The 26,681-nt window shown below is 41.9% G+C and overlaps 1 protein-coding gene across 1 annotated transcript in view; it reads right to left on the bottom strand.

Moving 5' to 3' along the window:
• Positions 1 to 26,681, bottom strand: part of b4galnt3b (beta-1,4-N-acetyl-galactosaminyl transferase 3b) — a 168,048-nt gene that overhangs the window by 104,140 nt on the left and 37,227 nt on the right. Inside the window, exon 2 of the mRNA XM_073059369.1 lies at positions 258 to 364. Within this exon, the coding sequence (XP_072915470.1) occupies positions 258 to 364 (107 nt within the window). The remainder of the gene's footprint in view (positions 1 to 257; positions 365 to 26,681) is intronic.

The raw sequence follows: 26,681 nt of genomic DNA, 5'->3' as shown, positions 1-26,681 counted from the left end.
ATAAAGGTTTCATCTGCTGACTTTTAACATACAAAGCTGAAAGACAAACAAATCAGTGCTGCATCCTCCAGAGATATCAACAGCCTAATGAAAGAGTTTTCAGTGTAATCTCACAGCAAGCAAAAACACAAGCACCTTGGAGACAGACTCTTATCTGGCTATATTCAATATTTCTCATTAATTTCTGTAGAGGGCACAGCAGCTGTTAATTTTTAAATAAACTCAACAACAAAAATAATTAATTACCACAGGATTACCTCATTTACTCCATCGTCCTTTCTTTGGTTATAGTACTCCAAGTCCCGATTAACACCAGGCACTTTGTTCCTTTGTCTATAGGACTGTTCCCTCCGGTTACTGAATTCTAAGAAGACAAATGCAAATCAATATGCATTACAAATTGGCAAACGTGGCAAGTATCAAGAAATTAATAATGTTCCTTCTTCAGGGACAGAATGTGAAACTGTTGTTCACCAATAAATATTTAAAGAATCAAGTCAGGAAAATTGTATTTGCCTCATTAAACATCCCATCATATTATCACTTTATAAATATTAATATCACAATGTTCTTCCATCTAATTAGCAATGCTTGATATTTTAAACATTGATCACTGAAGAAAGAACATCTTTCTCTAACAGAAATCTACTTCTGTCATGTAAAAACCTGAATTCAATATTTATATACAACATATTAATCAATTATAACCTCTTAATTATCTTTTTTTTAAAAAATCGATTACGTTACCACAATCAACTGTAGTAATGTATGTGTAGGAAATTGTTGTCTTCTTTATAAGCACGTCATCAGAATGAGGGCAAATTTCACTACAGTTCTATGGGCGCTAAGACCATTATGGTACACACAGATTGGACCACAGATGGTGCAAGAAGTGCTGGAAACGTTGGGTGATGTAATCCTTCCACTGGACAGAATGAGCTTCCTGACACATGAAATGAAGTCTCCCAAGACTGACCTAAATGTTTTTTTCTACAATTTGGTCATAAGGCAGGGATTCCTAGGAGTCAGTGAGAACTGTGGTTCATTTTAAGCAGGTTTTAAGACATCCTTGAATCATTTCCTCTCATCACCAAGTAATCTCTTTCCATGAAAGAGCTCAGGACAGTCTGTCTGGTTCAAGGGCCTAGAGAGTACACATGAAGTAACTGGGCCTTATCTGGCTTCAAATGCTGCGGACGCAGGGTTCAGAGAGCACAATGACAGAGGCTCAGTTATTTTTACTAGAGGTTTTTGTGGGGTCAGAGTTGGAGATAACTCTGCCATACCTTTGGGGTGGGAGAGCAGTCATCCACTTGATAACAAGTTAGAATTCAGGCACCGAATGCATGCAAATGCTGTCTCCACATTGCAGTTAATAATTGGGGCTCGGGGATTGTTGATTGTCCCTCAGTTTTGTACATTAGTCTCGCTCCAATGGTGAGGTGCAGACTTGCAATGAAGAGGATTAAGGGAAGTGCTGGGGTAAAGATGCAATCTCGTTTCATGTCAGTTTTTGATTCAATGGTTAGGCTCACAGCTTGCATGCCATCATAAAGGGAATACAAAATGCAGATCAAATCCAAGGAATACACTCCATGATTCCACTTAATTAGTTGCTAAATGCTTCAATGACAAAGAGAAAGGCAATGTACCTTGCACTTCTCTTGGAGTCTGGTGGTTGTCTGTCATATCCAACAACAGCAGACATGTGCATGAGAGCTTTTTTTAAACTGGAAAAGCTTTGCACTGGGGCAGTTCCACTCTCTCAACCTCAGAATTCCAGGGCCAGGGGTACAAACAAGCATCACAAACTAGGGTCTCACTTGGTTACAGAAGAAGACCATAACCTCTTTAGCACCTTGTCATGCACTTTGTTCTCCACAAAGCATTGCAGAACTGCGTTCCTGGTCATTGGATCTCACTGTGGATCTCATCCAGTCTATCAAAGCAGACTTCCAGACTTGGATGAGCATGTCCCTATCTCACTGGGGTATAAGGAGGTCACTCTTGGAGGTATTAAATGCTAAAGGTAATTTCAACTGTACATCTTGGTTGTCTCAGGATCATTACTTCAGTCAGGAGCATGTCTTCTGCTGGGAGGAGACAGTGTTTCCCAACCTTTTTTAGCCCAACACCCACCCCCCAAAGCACCTTCATATTTGCCAATGCTCCTCTTAGGCACAATATATTTTCCGGTGCCCCCTTAGCGTAAAAACATATCTACCATATGCTACCATGAGAAAAATGATTCTGTTTTGGAGTTTTATTTGTCTTTACACCTAGGTTACACAGAACCTGAGCACTGTACAGCAGTTCAATATCAATGTGATCCTTGAGCTCAATAGTTTTTAGCAAGAGTTAAAATATCTGGTTCAAGTTGTAACAGCAAAAGTCCAAGTGGTTTCTGTTTTTTTGTGAGTATATGGTTCACTGCACTAAAGCCTCTTTTAACAAGGTAAGAGGATGCAGATGTAATGAAAAGCAGTTTGGCTCTTCTCCAAAAAGCAGAGAACTTTATATGACGGTGTAAGCCACACACCACAAAAGCAGATGTTTTTGAAAAGCATTTTTGCTTCTTCATCATTATGAATTTTGATAATTTATTCTTGCAAGCTCTCTTCCTGTTCATCCATTTTGCAAAGAAATGGATTAATTACCCAATCCCGAATTTCCAGATGTTCAAATCTTTGAATCAATTCTGAAAATCCTTTCTCAGTGACTGCAGGCATAAGCAGTACTCTTGCAAATCACCCTCTATGAAAGAGAGTGTAATACTTTCCATGCAGGGAAACTGTGAGAACATTTTTCTCCCAATGTTTTGTTTATATATTTCCAATTTTCTGATAAAAGTGGACACTGCACTTACTGCCTGGATTAAATTGAAATTCTAAAGTTTCACATTTAGAATGTTCATTTTGTCATATAGATCAGCTAGGCATGCCACATCTCCACTTAGAAGCTCAATCTTGTTTCCCAGCTTCTTGTCAACTTTGAGCAAAAAGTCAACCAGTGTCAAAAAGATCAAAGAAACATTTTAAGCAGTGGTTTTTTTTAACAGCCAACGCACTTCAGTGTGGAGAAGCAAGTGTTCGAAACCTTCATCATTATCTTGGCATAATGGATAAAATATTCTGCTATTTAATGGATGAGCTTTAATTTTGTTGATAGCAGTTATTACAAGAGTCATGCTTGAATAAAGTTGCTGGCTGAGGTTTTTGGCTGTGAGATGTTGATGAATAACACAATGGATTGCAATTTCTTGGACTTGGAATTTCTTTTTCATAAATGCCACTAAACCAGTATAGTGACCTGTTCAAAATGGTGCTCCACTTGTTGCACAATAAATTATGCTCCTAATTGGAATACTTTTATCTTCAATATACATTGAGTTCCTTGTAGATTGACTCTCTGCTGATATTTGTTTTAAACTTTTTATAAATAGAATCCCTTCATAAGCTTTTCCATTTTTCTTAAACCATACATATACCATTAGCAATGCCTCATTTGACTCATCCAGTTGCATCCCAAATACCGTTCTTTTGCAGCTCTGTGCATAGTTGTGTTGAACTACAGATTGCAAATCAGTGAACTCAAGTGAATCAAAGACAGCGGAAGCAGACGGTCCAATTGCCTTTGTTCTTGCCATAAAAGAGGAGATGGAGCCTGCAATTTTATGAAGAGATTGTGTCCTCCATTTGTGTGGTAGTCACTTGGTTTGATCAGTGTTTAAAAGTGGACAAAATGATGCCACAGGTAATCTGCTGAACTAGGGATCATTTCCAAATTATAAGTTATTTGTGAGGTGTTCCTTGATTGGGTATAACCTGCAGGTTTGTGACTGCTGGGGTTTCTATCTGTTCTGCATGATTCAAGCTGGTGGCTGATTGAAAACAAAGAGCTGTAAATTACAGATTGTCACTTGCTGGGAAGAAGGCAATAACTGGATGCTGGCCTGGAGCAACACCAATAAAACGGTGTTAAAGGTCACTCACATGACCTACAGCCAATGACACTAGAATGAAATATTTGAATTGGTAAAGGATGAATATAAAAGCAGACAATTCAAGTGTGCTGGTAGTGGTAACGCTGTAGAACAACTATCGTGGATGGGAGGTGCCCCACAGATATGTGGAGATTCGAAACTGGACTACGAGGAACATGTGGCCAGCCACAGACACTCCTTTTTAAATGGTGATATCTTTTCTGTTCTTTGACTGTTCATTGTAGGTCAAGAAAACTTAGTAGGTGCGCACACAGGTATTGGTTATGAAAGTTCATGTGTTCTTTCGTTACTACAAGGGGTAATTCTTAGAACAGTTGATACTCAGCATCTTCATTGAGTCAGCATGATGCGCTACAGTTTTTACTCAGAGGAATTGATTTTGAAAACCATTTTGAGAACAGTGGTGAGCAGTTCTGATACAGCAGGCATTATTAATCTCTAATTATATGAGATTTTCCACACTTTGCTATCATTTTGGAAACGTTATAAGAAGCAGTATGACTACTATCAAGATCATTTTTAGCTTTCTTGGCAAATGATGAGTGTGCAATGCTTTTCAAATACTTCTTTCATCTTCTGGAACTGAGTAATACCATAAGTCGCCTTTTCAGGGTGTCTTTTACGAAAGTGTTCCTGCAAGCTTGATCGTTTCATGGCTTCATTAGACAGTATAGTATTACAAATAAGATCTGACTGGAACAGAATAAAACCATGCTCCAGGTATGTAACACTGTATTGACACACTTTCTGTAGTTTCTGTTTCTTAGCATGATTAGAATTCAAAGCTTCTCCGCCTTCAGTCTCATAGAGATCGTGCCATACATATTTATTCAGCATATGAAGTAGAGTTCGCTTTGAACACCTCGAAAGGAATCGTCGTGGTCAGCCGGTTCACTGATTGGCTCTATCTCATTGTTTGGTTCCGGCCAGCGTTGTATCATTGGGTGACCTGTTTTCTGTAGATCTGTGGAGGCAGTTGAGAGGGTGTAATTGACTTACCAGCTGTTAAATTGCATGAACTTGTTCTGTGCTGGAAGTCAAGGGGGAACTGCTGGGCGCCCTGGTTGCTAATTTATGCATCCCCAATAATGTCTGTTTTGTTGGTAAGGTCAGACGAGATTGTCGAGTTTCAGATGCGTTGTGGTGATCAGTGCTCACCACCTGCAGAACTAAGGTTCTTCCTGTGTTCCAGTGCCTCATCCTTTTTTTTGGAAGTGCCTGCTCTACTAATGGTCTCGTGCCTCAAGTTAGGGTGCCGCTTACCACCCCCGCCCCCAAGAATCTTGAACACCCCCAGCAACTTTTATTTCCCCTAATGCCCTCTTAGGACATGTAACAACCTCCTTGGGGAGCAGTACTGCCCGTGTTGTGATTCACCGTTGTAGAGGATGATGCTGGTGATTATATTTTCTGCGGCAGACAGCAGAAAAAATCTCTCTTTAGTTACCAGAATCACACTTCTCTGTTTTTGATCATAATTATATTGCTCAATTTCTCATTAAGTTATATACAGACCCCTAACACTAGCCAGGATGTGGGATACAAACTTCAACAGGAGAAGGAAAAGGCATTTGATAAGGGCAATGTTATGATAGTCACGGGGGATTTCAATATTCAGGTAGATTGGGAAAATATTAGACACTGCACTACAGTTTTCTTAGCCTAATATATTTCGAGAGTCCAAATCATTCACTAAAGATATATCGGGTGAAAATTCATTTCAATTTCAGTTCACTTACATACTCTAACTTCACGTGGGCTACAAGTTAGAATGGGAGATAGAAACAGCATATAAAAATGGCAACATTGTGATAGTCATAGGAGATTTCAACATGCAAGTAGATTGCGAAAATCAGGTTGGTGCTGGATCCCAAAAGTGAGAATCTGTAGAATACCTACCAGATGGCTTTTAGGAGCAGTTTTTCTGCTAGAGGAATGGCAAGTTTGAACTAGGTGTTTTGTAAAGGTCCAGATTCAAGGTAGTTTAAGGTGAGTTTAAGGTAAAGGAACCCTTAGGAGCCAGTGATCATATGATAGAATTCACCTAGCAGTTTGCAAAGGTGAAGCTAAAATCTGATGTACAGTATCAGTACTACAGAGAGAGAAGGGAATTTCAGAGGTAATGAAAGGGGAGCTGGCCAAAGTTGATTAGAAGAGGACACTTGCAGGGAAGATGACAGAACAGCAATGGCTGGTGTTTCTAGGGGAAATACCTGCAGAAAAGATACACCCCAAAGATAAAAAGTATTCTAAAGGGAGAATGAAGCAACTGTGGGTGACAAGGGAAGTCAAAGGCAGCATAAAATCAAAAGAGAGGGCATATAATATAGTAAAAATGAGTGGGAAGCTGGAGAATTGGGAAGCTTTTAAAAACGAATAAGTGACAACTAAAAAAAACCTTAAGGAGAAAAAAGATGATACATTAAGATACCAAAGACGACACCAGATTTATCAGATATATAGAGTACAAGCTAGGCAAGTGTGGATACTGGATCACTGGAAAGTGACAATGGAGCAGAAGTAATGGGGGGTAAAGAAATGGCAGACAAACTTAGTATGTATTTTGCATCAGTCTTCACTGTGAAAGCATGTATCCATATTGTGGAATGGTTCCAGAGGACTGGGATATTGCATATGTCACTCCACTCTAAGAAGGGAAGAAGGCAGAAGAAAGGAAATTATATGCCAGTTATCCTGATTTCAGTAGTTGGGAAGATGTTGGAGTCAATTGTTAAGGATGAGGTTTTGGGGTACTTGGAAGCACATAAGACTATAGGTCAGAGTTAGCAAGGTTTCACTGAGGGGAAATCTTACCTGACAAACCTGTTGGTATTCTTTGAGGGAATAACAAGCAGAACAGACAAAGGAGAATCAGTGGATGTTGTTTACTTGGATTTAAGGAAGGCCTTTGACAAAGTGCCACACATGAGGCTGCTTACCCAGATAAGAGCCCATAGTATTACAGGAAAAATACCAGCATGGATAGAAGATTAGCTAATTGGCAGGAGGCAAAGAGTTGGAATAAAGGAGACCTATTCCGGTTGGCTGCCAGTGACAAATGATGTGTGCAGATGTCAGTACTGGGACTCCATTTTCTTGTGGTTATTTGTCAATGATTTGGATAATGGAATTGATGGTTTTCTGACCAAGTTTACAGATGATACAAAGATAGGTGGAGGGTCAAGTGGTGTTGAGGAAGCAGGGTGTCTGCAGAAGGACTTGGACAGATTAGGAGAATGGGCAAAGAAGTGGCAGATGGAATATAGTGTAGGGAAGTGTACGGTCCTGCACTTTGATAGAAGGAATAAAGGCAAAAACTATTTCCTAAATGGGGAGAAAATTCAAAAATCAGATATGCAAAGGGACTTGGTGTCATTGTGTTGGATTTCCCAAAGGCTAACTTGCAGGTTGAGAAGCGTTTGACAGCTCTGAGCCTGTACTCAGAGCTTAGAAATATCAGGAGGATCTCATTGAAACCCATCAAATATTTGAAGTCCTGGATAGAATGGATGCAGAGAGGATGTGTCCGATAGTGGGTGAGTCTGGGATCAGAGTACACAGCCTCAGAATAGAGGAACATTCATTTAGAACAAAGATGAGAAGGAATTTATTTAGGCAGAGGGTGGTGAACCTGTGGAGTTCAGTGCCACAGACAGCTATGGAGACCAAGTCACTGAGCATATTTAAAACAGAGGTTGATAGATTCTTTGGTAGTCAGCGTGCCAAAGATTATAGGGGGAAGGCAGGAAAATGAAGATGAGAGGGACAATAAATCATCCATGATGGAATAGCGGATCAGACTCGAGGGGCTGAGTGGCCTAATTCTTCTCTTATGGTCTTAATATCTTCCTCTGACCAGGTATCAATGTGGTTGTGGATTTTTCACCACTATCAAGTTTTATAACTTAACCAGGAATCCCATTTGTTCCCAAGGCCTTTTGTTTTATCGGGCATGTTTTCTTTTTATCTTCTTGTCAGTCAGAATTGGTGATGAGGCTCAACTGAACGGGCTGCTGTATGATGCTTCAGTTTGAGGAGAGAATTGTTAAGGGGGTATTTTAAGTTCTCCTTCAAGTGGATGCCCTTGACTAATCAGCCATCGTTCAATTGTATGGTGGAGTAAATAAGGGCTGCCTGGCTTATTTATGTTGTTGTTTTATTACAGCCTTTCTTTTATTGCTTCACCAGAACTTGTACATTGCAACTGACGTGCACACCATCAATTTCCTCTGCTAATTCCATTTATTCCATACATGCACAACGTTCATCATGCAGAGTTAATCAATCAACTAATTGAATAGTTTTCTAAATCCTGTACTGCACTCTCACTTGCCTTCAACAACTTTGGCTGCTTACAGCTAATTATACTTCAGATTGAAATTAAGCATGACTGCTTTAACAATCCTCTCAACACATTCCACAGGTTGGTATTGCTGAAATGCTTTCCTATATTTATACTTCAGCAACTTGTCCACAGCTACTTACTATTTTAAGAGACTGGGGACTTCAAAAGTCTTTCCAGATGTTATTTTAAGAGTTGCTTTCATAAAGTATAATGCCCTTGAATTCAACCTTACTAAAACAAGCACTCTTACAGACCCTCAACACAAATCATCAGATAAATATCCCCATAGTGTACTAGTCCCAATGATCCTGTGATAATAATCATGCACTAAAACTGCAAGATATTAATGAAGAGAATAATATTTCTGAAAAATAAATGCCTTGGTACTTACCAATTCTATCCATTTTTTGATTTCTCACATTACTAACAGGATGTTTAGCCTCGTGCACTTTCTTCCATGCTACTGGATTTTCTAATTTAATTTTCAACTTGTTTTAGAACATCTACATTTCTTCCAGCACCCCTCAAAATATACCATAATAGATCTGTTAGATAATCTGTCTTTCCTATCACATGGTATGACCTTCACATATCATCTCTCTTTATCTCAGCCTCTCAATCTCCTGAAAGAGGTTTATAAAGAGAGGGCAGATGATAATGATGATAGATGTGATATTGATCTCAAAGGAAATTGAGTCAGAGCAGCATTACAAGTGTGCAGACATACAAATTATTAGAAGAAAGAAAGAATAAAAAATAAGTTGCCTCAAACAGTCTAACAGGAGGGGGTCATCACTTCCTTGGCTAGAGGTTGACTCATTATAGAGACTAATGGCCGAGGGTAAGAATGACCTCATAGAGCACTCTTTGGAACAGCACAGTTGTCTTAGTCTATTACTGAAAGTGCTCCTCTGTTCAGCCAAGGCGGCATGCAAAGGGTGAGAAACATTGTTCAGAATTGCCAGGATTTTCCGTGGGGTTCTTTGTTCTACCACAGCCTCCAGTTTTATGCCTTTCTAACCAGTTTATTGAGCTTGTTGGCATCACCTGTGTTGATGACATTGCCCCAGCACATTACCACATAGAACATTGTACTGGTAAGTCATGAGAAGGAGAGGCCTGCATAATCCAAAGGACATCAGTCTCCTCAGAAAGTTCAGGCAACTCTGGCCCTTCTTGTACACAGCCTCTGTGTTGGTGCTCCACCCAAGTCCATCATCCAGGAGCACCTCACCACATCTAGGCCCTCACCATCCATAGTAACAGGGAGCAGTGCTGGTTTAGTCTTTCTAAAGTACATCACCATTTCCTTTGTCTTACTGATGTTGAACCGTAGATGATTCAACTTAAATACACTATTTGACAATATCCTCTACCAGGACCCTGTATTCATCCTCCCGACCTCCCTTTATAGACCCAACTAATGCTGGGTCATCCGAGAATTTCCGCAGATGACGTGACTCAGTGTTGTATCTGAAGTAGGAGAAGAGAAAAAAAATAAAGACAGAAAATCCTGCTTAAGCAGTATCCAGACAAAAGGAAATGTTAGGCTACACGGGAGTTTGCAATGTTTGTTACTATTATATAGTTATATACTATAATACTGTAATAGTTAGTTACTATATTTCAGATCAGAGGAAGATCAAAAAGACATCAAATACCAGACAAGAGTGGTTAAAAAAACATATTAGTCTTAAATTCCAGAGAGCTTGGAAGAAGTATGATTGGGAAGAGAGAGGGCGGGGGAGCTGGAGGGGGAGGGGGAGAGGGAGAGGGAGCGGGCGGGGGAGAGGGCAGGGAGAGGGAGAGGGAGAGGGCGGGGAGAGGGGAGAGGGAGAGGGAGGGGAGCGGGGAGAGGGAGAGGGAGAGGGAGGGGAGCGGGAGGGGGCGGGGAGAGGGAGAGGGCGGGGAGCGGGAGGGGGCGGGGAGAGGGAGAGGGCGGGGGTGGGGGAGTGGGAGAGGGGGGGGGGCGGGGAGGGGGAGGGGGCGGGGAGAGGGAGAGGGCGGGGGTGGGGGAGTGGGAGAGGGGGGGGCGGGGAGGGGGAGGGGGCGGGGAGAGGGAGGGGGCGGGGGAGAGGGAGAGGGCGGGGAGAGGGAGAGGGCGGGGAGAGGGAGAGGGCGGGGGAGAGGGAGAGGGCGGGGAGAGGGAGAGGGCGGGGGAGAGGGAGAGGGCGGGGGAGAGGGAGAGGGAGAGGGCGGGGGAGAGGGAGAGGGAGAGGGCGGGGGGAGCGGGAGAGGGAGAGGGCGGGGGAGCGGGAGAGGGAGTGGGCGGGGGAGCGGGAGAGGGAGAGGGCGGGGGAGCGGGAGAGGGAGAGGGCGGGGGAGCGGGAGAGGGAGAGGGCGGGGGAGCGGGAGAGGGAGAGGGCGGGGGAGCGGGAGAGGGAGAGGGCGGGGGAGCGGGAGAGGGAGAGGGCGGGGGAGCGGGAGAGGGAGAGGGCGGGGGAGCGGGAGAGGGAGAGGGCGGGGGAGCGGGAGCGGGAGAGGGCGGGGGAGCGGGAGCGGGAGAGGGCGGGGAGCGGGAGAGGGCGGGGAGCGGGAGAGGGCGGGGAGCGGGAGAGGGCGGGGAGCGGGAGAGGGCGGGGAGCGGGAGACGGGGGAGAGGGAGAGGACGGGGGAGAGGGAGAGGGCGGGGGAGAGGGAGAGGGCGGGGGAGAGGGAGAGGGCGGGGGAGAGGGAGAGGGCGGGGGAGAGGGAGAGGGCGGGGGAGAGGGAGAGGGCGGGGGAGAGGGAGAGGGCGGGGGAGAGGGAGAGGGCGGGGGAGAGGGAGAGGGCGGGGGAGAGGGAGAGGGCGGGGGAGAGGGAGAGGGCGGGGAGAGGGAGAGGGAGAAGGCGGGGAGAGGGAGAGGGAGAAGGCGGGGAGAGGGAGAGGGAGAAGGCGGGGAGAGGGAGAGGGAGAAGGCGGGGAGAGGGAGAAGGCAGGGGAGGTGGGGAGAGTGTAGAAAGAGATACTTGAGACAGATATAATTACAGCAGGTTGAGGTTAGTTATCTCAAAAGATAATACAAGTTCTGAAGGCTGTGGTTTCCCAGATTGAAGATGAAGTGCTGCACATCAGATATACTTATACCAGTGCAGAGTGGAAGAGTAATAAAGAATTAAAACAACACAGTCAGAGTCACCCTTTCTAATAAATGACGGCATTTCACATTCACCCCATCTACATTTCAATTCTCCAGTATCAGGCAGACAATGTTATAGGCACTAAATACAATAACTAACTCGGTAAGGAGTGCATTTAGATCTGTTTCACGTGAATGACCATTTTGACTGCCGGATGAAGAGAGGAATGGGTATAGCAGAACACACGCTGCATCTCCTGCACTTAAATGGCAAATTACCAGAAGTTAGTGGAGATGGAGTCATAAAAAAATGGTCCATGAGAGGAAGGTGTATTTTGTGGTGGATATGGTAAAGGGATCTGTTATAGCTACAGTTCAGGGAAAAGGACGACACCTCAGAAACACCTGCATGGAAAGTCTCAGAGTTACTGCCACAGAAGCAGAAATGTGAGAATGAAATGGAATCCTTATAGGAAACAGGGTGGATGGATTCTTCCATCTATGTGTAGGCAAAAGAGACATCCAAAAGTGCCAAACATTTGTGATTTGTTAGATCAAATTATAGTACAGCAGAATTGTCCTATTTAATATCTAGTTTGAAGTCAACATCACTGGTGCTGTATGTTGGAGCGGTCAAAGTTTGCTTAACATAATGTGTCCTGGCATGTGATAGTTCCATACAGAATTTCAGAAACTCAGGATGCACAGCTCTGGAGCCACACCAGAAAGTAGTGAGACTTTCTATGCAGAGTGGAATGTTCCATGGGTTAGGCCACTATCCAACACCCTATGCCAACACAGAAAGTTCAGCTTGTGTGCAACCAATGCAACAGCAGTAATAACAAAGAAACACAGGGGTCAAGGATCAGGGAACACAGTGAATGCAATCATCTGCCAGTTGCACTTCCACCCGTTTCAGTTTGCTAATCTTGACTGCCAGTAAACTAGGCTGCAATTACACTTGGGTATCACTGCAATGCAAGAAATCCAGCAGCAAATCTCTGTTTAGTTTCTCTGCTTTGCTAATACCTCAGAGTCAAGAGGTTTTGTTTCCATTACATTTCTCTGAGATCTGAGGACAGCAGTAAGTCCCAGCTGGAGTCTCCTGTCTCAGGAAGGATGTGCAGCTTACAGGGATTGAGTGGATTCTTCTAAATTTCTTGATGTCAGCTTTGACCTTCGTGTACTTCTAAGAGAGATTCAAAATGCCCAATGCCTTCTGACATGCTTCCCCATAACTTTATAAACAGTTGTGAATCTGCGATTCCCCATGCGACATTTTTTGAAGGTGAAACATTTTCATTGTCCACATGGAACCAAGCTTGCCATGATACAGCTCAGAGTAAGATGATTGCTTTGGGAATCTGCCATCATATACTCTGAAGTTAGGTGAACATGATCAGAGGACGTTCTCATGGAAAAGGGACACTGACATTACCCGTCCAATAGTGGATATGGAGGATTTTGCAGAGGCCGTACTAATGGCACTTCTCCAGCATTCTGAAGATCCTACAAAGTGCTGCCCTCATTTCTGAAGCCTACAGAAAGGCATGGATCATTGTTGACCTGTGCATAAGCATGGCTCCAGCTGTTCTCCCTTGCCGTCCACTCAAGTGGAGCTCTTTGATACTACAACTGCCGAGCTAACATTAAGGTTCAAAGGTTCATTTATTACCAAAGTATACAATTCTTCTTCTCCAGATAGCCAGAAAGCCAAGAAAGAAAAGAATGGTAACATGATCATCAAACTCCCAAATCTCTCCTCCCCGCACTGTTGAACGAACAAAAATGGAACAGGCCCATCAACATCCTAAATCCCCCTCCCCTGCACACTAAAAATGGGAAGGATAGGGTAAAAGAACACAGAATACACAAAAAAATTAAGATGGAAAAAAGGTTCACATCCAAAATGTAGAAAACCTATTTTTCCCTCTTCTATTTGGACCTGTGAAGAGATTGAGAGCTGAGATATCTTGGTGAAGGCCAAACAAGGCATCAATGCACTGCCATTTGATGATAGTAGTCATCACAACTTCCACCACGTTAACGAGTGCAGAATAAGTGGACAAGATCTGTCCTATTTTTTTTGTAAAGAGTAGATAGCTGGATAAATAGTTTAGTACTGAAGAACTGATGATTCTTAATAACCAGAGAAGAAAATTTGATGATGTCACCATCTTTCGACTCTTGTGTGCAGTTTTTGGCCATAAATGAAGTTGGTTATTGGGCTAGAGTATTTGGAGTTCCCTCCTGAGGATTATCTTCTCCATTACTTGCTCAAAAATTCTTGAAGTTCAAATTGCATCTGGTTACAATCTAGTACTTCCTTTCTCAGTTGTTGCAAAGTTCTTGTTTTGATTTGGCATGAACAGAACAAGAATCTTCTATTACATACAAAAACAATTTTTTTTTCAATTCATCCCTCCGCAGTTGCTCACAAATGATGCATCAATAAGACTTTTGCACTATTCTGTGACCTGTGATACTTCATTTTGTGCCAGGGCAGTTTTACCCTATTCTTATGCTGGCTTTTTGTAGAGGGCAGGGAGAACAAAAATCTCACAGCTCCTCAGCACTGAGTTGAAAAAAAGCCAAATTTAAATCTGCAAATAGTTATCTGGCGTTGATGAATGATACTTTACTTATAGCTCCTCTTATCTTAGTTTTTGTTCAAACTTCATAACAGTCCTAGGACTAGATTTATCTATTTATATTTCTGATCTTGCAGTTTGGATTAAAGTATTAACTAGTTACTTAAGACAAGCTCAAAAACATTGGTTTTGAATTTGTTTGACTGAAACTTTTCTCTGCTAGAGTTGCTAGTCTTGGCTTGCTGGTATTCTCAAGAGATTTAAGCAGATATGGCTGCCAAATCATTGCTATGCTGAGAGTGGGTTGTTACACTGTTGGAAGTGTCATCTTTCCAAAGTGATATCAAATTAAAATGAGAGTGGTCTTTTAGATGAACGTAGAATATCTCATGGCACTCTACCAAGAGGAACTTGGACATGTTCTGCTCTCTTGGCCATATTTATCCTCAGGACTGCGATCTTACAGTCATTTATTTCAATGGTGTTTGTGGAACCTTGCATCAACTCCTCTGCAGATGCACATGAATGTATCAGCCTTATTGAGAGGAGAACAATGACACGATGAGCATTTTTGCAGCAGCTGACCAAGGTGGGGCAATCAAAGTGACTTTACAGATATGCAATTATGAGATCTGACAGATGACGTTGATGCACGGTCTTAATCTCAGGCCAAATATGACATTAAGCTTTTAAACAGTCTGCTAGTTCCTATTTACATAATAGATTGGAAGAGCAATGGGTCAGCAGCTGGGTAAAAGAATTTGGGATACAGACCAAGGACAATGGTTTTGAGAGTAGCAGAACTACTATTAGTCAGCTGGCGGTGTAGTGGTATCCACGCCGAACTTCGAGGTGAGAGGCCCCAGGTTCGAATCCGGCCAGCTCCTTGCGTGCTTTCCATCCATGCTGTGTTGAGCGGCAAGCTAGCAACTCGGCCTCGTAAAACAGAGAAACGCTAAAGAAATGGCAAGGTGGCTGCCTGATGGGCAGGAGGAAAACCACTATTACGTTTTGATAAAGCAGTTCAACAAGTCAAAATGAGCAGAAGGGTCAAGTCAGATGGTGGCGAAGTAGATGTATTTTTCTAAATGATGATGCGATGGCAAGGGACAGCAATTTGTTTTTAATTGCTCCTTTGCAATTTTCACCAGTTCTAACATTCGGCCACCAGGTACATTTTCCCTCCTCTTCCCTTTCAGCATTTGAAGGGATCGCTTCCTTTGTGACTGTCGCACTCCCATGCATCTACACCCACCTCTTCCCTCTACACATCCTGCCACCCAGTCTTTCCAAGTGAAGCAGCGTCTCACTTGCACCTCTCTCAATCTCATTTAATGAATTTGGTGTTTAAATGTGGTCCCCACTACACAGGAGAAACCAAAATAAATTACTGATTTTATGCTCAGTCCGCACGGGCGAACCTCAATTCCCTAATGCTTGCCGGTATAATTCACCATCCCACTCCCTACCTGATCCATGCACTGTTAGAATAATGTCCACTGAAAAGTAGTCCATCCTTCATCTGGTTATGTTGCAGTTCCCCAGCTTTAGGTAACTCGATCTTTATGCCCACCTTCATCAGAACCAGTCATTAATCTGTAATTTTGGCTCCATTTTTTTCTCCCCTTTAGTACAACCTGATTTTCTGCACACGTCTCACAGCATTGCTAGGATCACCCATAATTCAGACACAGTCATTGGGTTCTAACGGCCAGGTCAGACCACTTGGTATCACCCTATCAGAGATACTTCCTTTGTTCCACCCATCCCTCCCCACATTAAGCATCAACTTTGGATCTACTTCTGTAGATGCTGCCTGATCTGCTGAGTACTTCCAGCATTCCCGGTTTTTATTTCATTTTTCCAGCAGCTGCAATGTTTTGTGTTTTTTTTTTAAATCAAATTCTCTGCAGCAGGAAGCTGGTTGGAGGAGAGGTTCAGAACTGGGACGAGATCAAGGACAGGCCATGGCATAGCCTTGCTAGGCACCAGGCTGCACTGAGATTGAGTCTGTTGTGGCTCCACTGGTTACAATCAATGATTCCTCTGACAACAGGATTTATAAAAACTAGAGGTTGCCAATGTTGTATTGTTGTTTAAAATGTACGAAGAGGTAAATCAAGAAATGAAAAGCCAGTAGGTTTTTCTTGGAATCCATTCGAGGGGCAGTACAAACTTCCATTAAGGTACAGATTATTATTATAAAGACTTGTTAAGAGAGTGCCATGTAAGCACATTATTGCCATTCACTGCTGTAGTACAATTTTAACTAGTACAATTCCAAGACTTCTAAACCATTGACTGGCCTACCCTACCTCAAAGGACTTGCGTGCCTGCATGATTAAGGCTCAGAATCTATCCTTTTGAATGGTCTTGACCATATTTTTCAAGCCCACGGCCCAACCAAGATATTGTTGCCCCACTTTATGTACCTTCAGGCAGAGAGTCAGGTTATTGATCTCAACACTTGAGGTTGGACTTATAGGCGATTGACCATGATCATTAATCCATAATGAAAATGGCTGAAGTACATCAAACAAAGACATTTAGACAGTATAGTGTGCAGTATAGAGGGCATACAGGAGTGAGATATGCCAACTAGTGGAGTGGTGCCGCAGCAACAACCTGGCACTCAACGTCAGTAAGACGAAAGAGCCGATTGTGGACTTCAGGAACGGTAAGATGAAGGAGCACATACCAATCCTCACAGAGGGATCAGAAGTGGAGAGAATAAGCAGCTTCAAGTTCCTAGATGTCAAGATCTCTGAGAATCTAACCTATCTACATATCAATGTAGTCATAAAGAAGGCAAGACAACAGCTATACTGTATTAGGAGTTTGAAGCTATTTGGCATGTCAACAAATACAATCAAAAACTTCTATAGTTGTACCATGGAGAGCATTCTGACAGGCTGCATCACTGCCTGGTATGGAGGGGCTACTACACAGGACCGAAAGAAGCTGCAGAAGGTTGTAAATCTAGTCAGCTCCATCTTGGGTACTAGCCTACAAAGTACCCAGGACATCTTTAGGGAGTGGTGTCTCAGAAAGGCAGCGTCCATTATTAAAGACCTCCAGCACCCAGGGAATGCCCTTTTCTCACTGTTACTATCAGGTAGGAGGTGCAAAAGCCTGAAAGCACACACTCAGCGATTCAGGGACAGCTTCTTCCCCTCTGCCATCCAATTCCTAAATGGACATTGAATCTTTGGACACTACCTCACTTTTTTTTTTAAATATAGTATTTCTGTTTTTGCAAGTTTTTAAAATCTATTCAATATATGTTAATTCATTTACTTGTTTTTTTTATATTTATTTTTTTCTCTCTGCTAGATTATGTATTGCATTGAACTGTTGCTGCTAAGTTAGCAAATTTCACATCACATGCCGGTGATAATAAACCTGATTCTGAATATCTGAAATATGTATTTATACCAGCACTGTGCAAACAACAAGTGTGTCTTTTGTATGAAAAAGTTAATTCAAATGTGGCAAATAAATCACCCCAGCTCCTTGAAAACTTCAAAACATGTTTGCCAGCATTTCACAAAAAAAAACAATGATGATTTGCGAGTTTCATATAACATAGGAAGGGAACTAATTCTGCCAGCAGTAAGGAAGGTTCTGAATATGGTTTTGTATGAGTCACCAGACCAAATAATTAAAGTGATTCCACTCAGCGACAAACTCTGTTCAAAGACAAGTCGACAAAATGTTTGAGAATGTAGAAGGCGCAACTGTGCAACATACCAAGGACGACAGAATCTGTTCTGCAGTCGGATGAGTTAACTTTGCCAGGCAACAAACCTTTTCTTACTGGTTATGTTCACTTCATAGAAGATGAAAGCATGGTTCAAGAGTTTTTATTAGCAAAGGGACTAGAGACGGATACAAAGGGGAAGTCAATATTTTGGGCTGTTGAGCAATTTTTCAAAGTGAGGGACATTCCGCTCACCAACGTTCTTGCTTGGGCAACAGAATGGGCACCATCAATTACAAGACACCACCATGAGATTATTACTTTCTTGTAAAAGCTGTACCTAACATACTTACCCCTCACTCTGTAATTCAGACACATCTTGTTGCAAAAAAAACTGGCTGCACAATTATTAAACACTGTTACCACAGCGGTAAATAAAATCATCCCATGATCCCAATTCTCAACTACTCCAAGAGGTTTGTATTGAGAATGAAGAACAGTCTAAACACTTGCTGTTGCACACAGAAGTCAGCTGTCTCTCAAAAGGAAACTGTCTGAAATCCTTCCATGCGCTTTTTGAAACTGTGAAGATTTATGTGCTTCATTCAGTAGCCAACTCAAGAATATTATGAATGGCATTGCTCATTTGTCAGAATTATTTGCAAAGATTAATGAAATGCATCTTCAATTGCAAGGAAATGATGTGAATCTTGTCAAAGTCAAATCAGCCATCTCCACATTTCTGTCCAATTGAAATGCAACATTGGCCATCGTGACTTTTTTCAATTTGCGTACAAGTAATGTTTATGGGTTCAATGTCCACTTGGAAATCTGAATCATTAAGTGTGTGCCTTCAGGCGGCACGGTAGTGCGGTGACTAACACAATGCGTTACAGCACAGGCGACCCAGGTTCAATTCCCACCACTGCCTGTCAGGAGTTTGTACATTCTCCCCGTGACCGCGTGGGTTACCTCTGGTGCTCCGGCTTCCTCCCACAGTCCAAAGATGTACTGGTTGGCAAGTTAACTGGTCATTGTAAAATTGTCCCATGATTAGGCTCGGATTAAATTGGGGGAACGGCTGGGCGGCGTGGCTCGAAGGACCTGAAGGGTTTGTTCCACGTTTTATCTCAATAAGTAATAAGGCTCCTGCACCTCCTCGCTGATGGTAGCAATGAGAGGAGGGCATGTTCTGGGTGGCGGGGGTCCTTAATGATGGATGCTGCCTTCTTCAGTTATCATTCCTTGAAGACATCCTGCATGCTGAGAAGTGCCCATGATGGAGCTGACTTCACAATTTTCTGCAGCTTATTTCGACCCTCACCCCCATACCAGACGGTGATGCAGCCAGTCAGAATGCTCTCCACGGCACATCTGTAGTAATTTATGACGGTCTTTGGTGACATACCAAATCTCCTCAAACTACTCATGAAATATAGCTGCTGCCATGCCTTCTTTGTCACTGCATCGTTATGCTGGGACCAAGTTAGATGCTCAGATGTTGACATTCAGGAACTTAAAACTGCTCACCCTTTCCACTTCTAACCCCTCTACAAGGACCAGTGAGTCATAAAATTATAATATACTGCTTACCACATAGTTCAAACCACAGGTTATGCATCCTTGTACCAGTTCATTCTAATCTAAGGATTTATGGAATTGTAATGACTAAATACAGAAACGATAAGCATTATTAGATAAAACATTTAAATAGTATAGAAATTTTATATAATCTATTCCCGTTAATTCAATGTTATTATATGCTTTAAAGATTGTCCAGCTATAAAATACTTCTTAAATGCAGCATCCCTTCCTATCTTCCATGTTCAAAGTAAATGTATTATCAAGATACATATACATCACCTTTTACAACCCTGAGATTCATTTTCTTGTGGGCATTCACAGTAAATCTGAGAGAGGCAGCAGAATCACAGATTAACCAGCTCCAATCAATGAGCAAAAGACGACAATGTATAAACCCAAAACAAAAGGGGGGGGGCCACAAGTCATAGGAGTAGAATTAGGCCATTCTGCTCATCAAGTCCACTATGCCACCTCACCATGGCCAATCCATCCACCCCCAACCACATTCTCCTGCCTTCTCCCCTGACTGATCAGGAATCTCCACCTTAAATACACTCAGTGTCCTGGCCTCCACTGCCACTTGGGAAAATGAATTCCATAGATCCACTACCCTCTGGCTGAACTTCTCCTGATCTACTATCTAAATGGACATCCCTCTATTCTGAGGTTGTGTCCTCTGGTCCCAGACTGCCCCTCCATAGAAAACATCCTCTCCACATCCACTCTATCAAGACCTTTGAACACTGGACAGGGTTCAATCAGATCCCCGTCATTCTCCTAAATTCCAATGAGTATAGCCCCAGAGCCATCAAATGCTCCTCATACATTAACCATTTCATTCCTGGAACCATTCTCATGAATCTCCATGGGCCATCTACAAGGCCGACACATCTGTTCTTAGATAAGGGGTTTTAATTCTTTCCTTCACTTAATTACACCCAGAATAATTTACAGCGGACAATTATGGCCTCACAAAATACTCTGACTGAGGCTTCACCAGTGCCTAATAAAGCCTCAACATTACACCCTTGTTCTTATATTCTAGTTCTCTTGAAATGAATGTTAACACTACATTTGCCTTCCTCGCCACTGACTAAAGCAGCAAGGTAACTTTTAGGTAATCCTGCACAAGGACTCAAGTCTCTGCACCTCGGATTGTTTTACTTTTCTCCCTCTTTAGAAAATAGATACAAGACCAAAAGATATAGGAGCAGAATTAGGCCATTTGGCCTATTGATTCTGTTCCTCTATTTCATCATGGCTGATCCAATTTTCCTCTCAGTTCCAATCTCCTGCCTTATCCCTGTGTCCCTTCATGCCCTGACCAATCAAGAATCTATCAACCTCTGCCTTAAATATACATAAAGACTTGGCCTCCACAGCTGCCTGTGGCAAAGAATTTCACAGATTCACCACCCTCTGGCTAAAGAAATTCCTCCACATCTCCATTCTAAAAGGACATCCCTATATTCTGAGGCTTAAACCCTCTGGTCTTAGACTCTCCCACCGTAGGAAACATTCTCTCCACATCCACTCTATCAAGGCCCTTCACCATTCAATAGGTTTCCACGTGGTCACCCCTCATTCTTCTGAATTCAAGTTAGTACAGCCCCAGAGCCATCAAACACTCCTCATATGACAAGCCATTCAATCCTGGAATCATTTTCATGAACCTCCTTAAGACCATAGGACACAGGAGCAGAACTTGGTGGTGAATCTATGGAACATGCTGCCACAGGCAGCTATGGAGGCCAAGTCATAGGATATATTTAAAGCAAAGATTGATAGGTGTTTGATTAGTAGGAGCGCCAAAGGCTACAGGAGAAGGCGAAGAGAATGGCACTGAGTGATAATAAATCAGCCACGACTGAATGGCTTAATTCTGCTCCTAAATCTTACGGTCTTTCCAAAACCAGTTAGACCATTTCTCAAGTACTGAGTAGAAAAAATGTATAATAGTTGATTGCATCCTGGTAAGGAATCGCGAAAATGGAAAAGCCTACAATAAGCAGTGGATATGTCCCAGTCCATCACAGGTAAAGCCCTCCCCACCACAGTACACACCTCCAAGGAGCGTTGTCACTGGAAAGCAACATCCAATCATCAGGGACCCCCACCACCCAGGTCACGCTCTCGTCTCGCTGCTGCCATCGGGAAGAAGGTACAGGAGCCTCAGGACTCACATCACCAGTTTCAGGAACAGTTATTACCCCTCAACCATCAGACTGTTCAACCAGAGGGGACAACTTCACTCATCTCTCCCTTTCTCCCCTCCATTATCTGTTTCAACAACACAGCATGCAGTCAGACCAATACCGTGGATTCCAGTTAATCCGTCAGCCATCTATTTGGGACAACATTTAAAGACAAAAACTAATTGAGAAAACCGCCAAGATTCCCCTAGTTTATTTGGGACTCTAAGCCACTTAATTGGGACAGGTGAGTGTTGCTGAACAGTTTCTAACTAGCGTCAGTCACGTACGCTTCTGTGGCTGTTAAGACGAGACATGGCAAAAATAAATATCAATGTAATAACCAAGTGTGTCTATTGGACCTTTAATAACAGAAAAGACTACCATTCAACAATATCCCCCCCCCCCCCCCCACCACCGGAAACCTAAATATTTGCCAACAGTTTTTAAAATAGTGTCAGTTGCGTGCATTTGTGTTCGAAAATCAGTGATATTTGTCACAGATAGTTGTTGAGAAATCTGTAGTGAAACAACTCAGAACTGTTTTGCTCAATGTGGGTTCAAGAATTCAGGCTTGGAGATGCCAGAAATGGTCAGGAGTGAAAATTAAACAATTTCACCTCTTCAACAAGTTAGAAACTATAAAGCATTTGAAGGTATCGACAATCATCTTGACTGTTACAATGAAAATTAAGATTTGGCAGATGCAATCAATAAAATCATTGTACGAAAGAAGTCTATTATCTACAATTGATGTCTGTGCTGCTTTTGTTAACTTTCAGACTCTCAGAAGAGCATGGCAGCATACACTGATTGAATTCTTCCATCGATAGTTATGAGGAACAAATTTATAGTGCTGCAGTAGTGCTGGTAGTGTTTTCATTTGTACTGTGTTTCACTTAAATACATAATTTGCTACTCAGTTAAACAGTAGTGTGTCGTTTTTATACCTTTATTACTACTTCAGCTAATTGGGGCAGCCACTTAATTGGGCCAATTAACCAGAATACACGGTATTTGCAAGATTCAATATTTTTATTTGCCCACAAGCTAATCAAATTGTCCATTTAATGCAAAGTTAAATATTGGGATTGAAACTATATGATGACCCTTCACTAATGATCCTTATACCTGCCTTCTCTTCCTCCTTCCATATTCTTCCTCATATTCTTCATATGACGCCTCACGTCTTAATAAGCTGGTAAGGAAGGCGGGCTCTGTCGTGGGTAAAGTACTGGAGAGTTTAACATCAGTAGCTGAGCGAAGGGCGCTGAGTAGGCTACGGTCAATTATGGAAAACTCTGAACATCCTCTACATAGCACCATCCAGAGACAGAGAAGCAGTTTCAGCGACAGGTTACTATCGATGCAATGCTCCTCAGACAGGATGAAGAGGTCAATACTCCCCAATGCCATTAGGCTTTACAATTCTACCGCCAGGACTTAAGAACTTTTTAAAAGCTATTATTAATGCTTTTTGAGATAGTGATTTAGATGCATATCATATTTTTTACTGAGTTAAGTATTGTATGTTATTAGTTTTGCTACAACAAGTATATGGGACATTGGAAAAAAAGTTGAATTTCCCCATGGGGATGAATAAAGTATCTATCTATCTATATCCCCTATAAATCCTGTTTGATCTGAAAAACTTGAACTGGTTTCAATTACCCATTCCCAATACAGTGAAGGATTCGCTGTTCGAAATTTTTAACTACTGCATGAACAATCTGCACATAAAACCTTCCTATTGTCCTGTTTTTGCAAATTCTTACAACATGGAAATACACTACATAAACAACTATACCTTACATATTATAAGAAATGAATATTGGTACTTTTTAAAAAGATGGGAGACAAGTTCCATATTTACATCCTTTACAGGCAACTGGTAAAAGCAACCAGAAAAACATGTTTATACAACAAACCAGCAGTGATCTGGAAAATCACTATCTAAATGGATGCCCGATACAAGGAGATTTTACTGATTACTGATCACAGCATGTTTAGAATGGCATCATGTGAAGGCATGAGTATTGTCTGCTTTATGCCATACTGCGCTCCAAATGATTAGTCACAATAAAATCATACAATCAACATACAAATTTTAAAATCAATTATAAAGAAAACCTTCTTCAGTTATTTATTCTTTATCCTGAAAACAAGACATCATCTATTTAAAATGTTATCATTGCCAGTAACAGTTAATAAAAAGTAACTGTGAAGGGATTTTTGTCCTTTTCCGATGGCAAGAAGGCACTGTCTGGCAGTAAAGTAATTAGTCATGATGTTCCGGCTACCAGGGAAAGGGCAAATGACAGTACTGCTTTTTCAATGTCGAATTTCTACATTGTAACTAACATTACTCTGAACGTCTTTACTTCCTCAGAAAGCTGAGGAAATTTGACAAGTCCACAAAAAACTCTCAAAACATTTTTACTGATGCACCATGGATAGCGTCCTATCCAGATACATCACAGATCTGAATTGGAACTGCTCTTCCCAAAGCTACAAGAAACAGCAAAGAGATGAATGCAGCTCAGTTCATCAGATCACCAAGCTGCCCACCGTGGACCCCGTCTACACTTCTGCAAACTCGGGAAAGCAGCAACGTAATCAAGGATTCTCTCTTTGCCCCTCTCCCACTGGGCAAAAGTGAAAGCACGTACCATCAGGTTCAAGGACACTAAAAGATAAAATGCTGGATCTCCCAATCTCACAAGGTTGAAATCTGTTCAATTTAGTTATAAGTGATTTTTAATAAAGAGATAAGATAGTTTATTTCATGTAAACATCACTTCATGTTGAGAAAAGGAAAGGGATATTACTTGCAAATGTGTTTAGCTGAAAATTCGGAGAATCTGTATGCAAAGTATTCTTTTATAGTATCGAACACTGAATCCGCCGTCGACTTGTAAGGGCTGACATTCAATCTCCAGCACGCAATTGATTGCTCAAGCCTGCCAGTATGACTGGGGAGGGATAATACAAGCCATACTCGTCCCATAAAGTGACTGATACATGAAAATACCATACCCTATGTTTCATTTGTCATATCCCTTTTTTCAGGGGAACTACGCACGCAAAACGAAAGCTTTTCACTATATTTCAGTGCATGTGACAATAAACTGATAGATTCATCCATCTGTAAATGTGATACATCTGGTATTAGTCAGGTCAAGTCAAGTAGCTTTTTATTGTTATTTTGACCACAAACTGCTGGCACAGTACACAGTAAAAACGAAACAACGTTCCTCCAGGAAATCTGTATAGATAAATATGGAAGAAAAACAAGCATCAATTTTGACTTCTAGATCAAATAACAGCTAGGTATCTTGCTGCCAGTTAGAAAACATGTTTCCTAATTTTTTGGGTAGGACATTGATTCTTTCTTAGTTATTAATATTTGTCCATGACATCAAAAATAGTACAAAGTGGAAGCATCATTTGCAGTCAAAACGCCAAAAGAAAAAATACGATTTTCCCTCACAGTTCATCAGATTTTACTCAAACAACAATCTCGGGGGGGGGGAATTATTTTACTTTTCTTTCAGTCAACAGGAATAGACAGAAGTTGGCACAACATCGTACAGACATACACAGTCTGTTCCTTGGCAATTCTTGCCTCGAGTGCCTGGCTGCTGCCCAGGAAGATCGCAAAACACATGCCTTCAATTTAATCCAGACCCTAGAAGCACTCTCCTGCACACATTCCATTACTGCCTCAATAGCAACAGTACCCAGTGAGAAGAATATTTTATACATCTGTGGTACAGCCCTTTAACTGCACTTTGAAAGAATATACCCGGTGAGTTATATGATGACAGCTGAGGGAAGACATGACAGAATGTTATAATCCCAGTTTCGGTATTGTGTTATATAAGGATGTTCCAATTACCTTGTCATTATGGCTCTCCTTTATTTGACCCTTACAAACAACACTACAAGAAGGGCACTTTTTTAAAAAGTTTTAAAACACTAAAAAACAAGGATGCAGTGCTTTTACATTCAGAAAAACAAGTTATAAATGCTCTGATGTATCTGACATTGTTAATTATAGCCCAGGATTCCTACGAAGTGAACTGCAGCTCATGCTAACAAAATCAGTTTAATTTCCTTTAAGCGGATCCGCTGGCAACAACTTCAAGGAAGCCAATTCCAGTTTGATCAGCCAGTCCCAGTTTGATCAGTCAGTCCCAGCTTGAGTAAATCCCACAGAAAACATGCTGACAGCAGACCGGTTAACACTCAGGGGAGTGAACATTAACTGTATTGGTTTTAATTGGAAAAAGATAAGAGTTAATCCCCAAATTAAGACTTTAAGAGTTAATTTTGAAGGTTTAGGATTGGAACTTGGAAAGGTTGATTGTGGGTTAAAAGATGCCTGGCAAGTGGAAGAACCAGAAAGGTTTTAAAAGTGAGATACAGTGAGTTCAGTGCCAGTGCCTTCCTGTCAGAAAGACAAGGCTGGAAGGATTGAGGAATCCTGATTAATGAAGGATATGGAGGCTCTGGTCAGGATAAAGGAGGCATAAATCAGCTGGACACAAGCAAATCCCCTGTTTGAATACACTTAATGAGGAAATCAGAAGGGTAAAAAGAAGACAGAAAGTAAGCTTTGGCAGATTAGATAAAAGAGTAACTAATGAGATAATAGGTGCCTTAAGGAATAATGTGGTCAATTATATCTGGAGTCACAGAAGTCTTAAATGAATATTCCTCATCTGTATTTACCATGAAGGATGTGGAAGCTAGGAAGTTCAAAGAAGAAAATATTGATGTCTTCAATCATATTCAACTTAGAAAAGAGGTGCTGCCTCTGTCACACAACGGTTAGTACGTCCCTATTACAGGTTGGGACTTTTAGAGTTCAGAATTCAATCCTCTTTAAGGAGTCCGTACATCCTCCCCATGGAATGCGTAGGTTTTCTCCAGCTGCTCCGGTTTCCTCCCACACTCCGAACACCTACCAGGTAGGTTAATGGGTCATTGAATTGAATTGACTTTATTTCTTATACATCCTTAACATACATAAGTAAAATCTTTATGTTAGGTCTCCGTCTGAATGTGCAACCTACAACTTAAAGTAATTTGTAATAGTAAGTACAACAGGACAGTCAATATAGCACAGAAATACAATTGTGTCAGCGTGAGTTAATCAGTCTGATGGCCTGGTGGAAGAAACTATCCCAAAGCCTGTTGGTCCT

The sequence above is a fragment of the Hemitrygon akajei genome, chromosome 10, assembly GCF_048418815.1.
Source record: "Hemitrygon akajei chromosome 10, sHemAka1.3, whole genome shotgun sequence".
Classification (NCBI taxonomy): Eukaryota; Metazoa; Chordata; class Chondrichthyes; order Myliobatiformes; family Dasyatidae; genus Hemitrygon; species Hemitrygon akajei.
The sequence above is the reverse complement of the archived record's forward strand: the minus strand, read 5'-3'. Positions and strand labels throughout refer to the sequence as shown.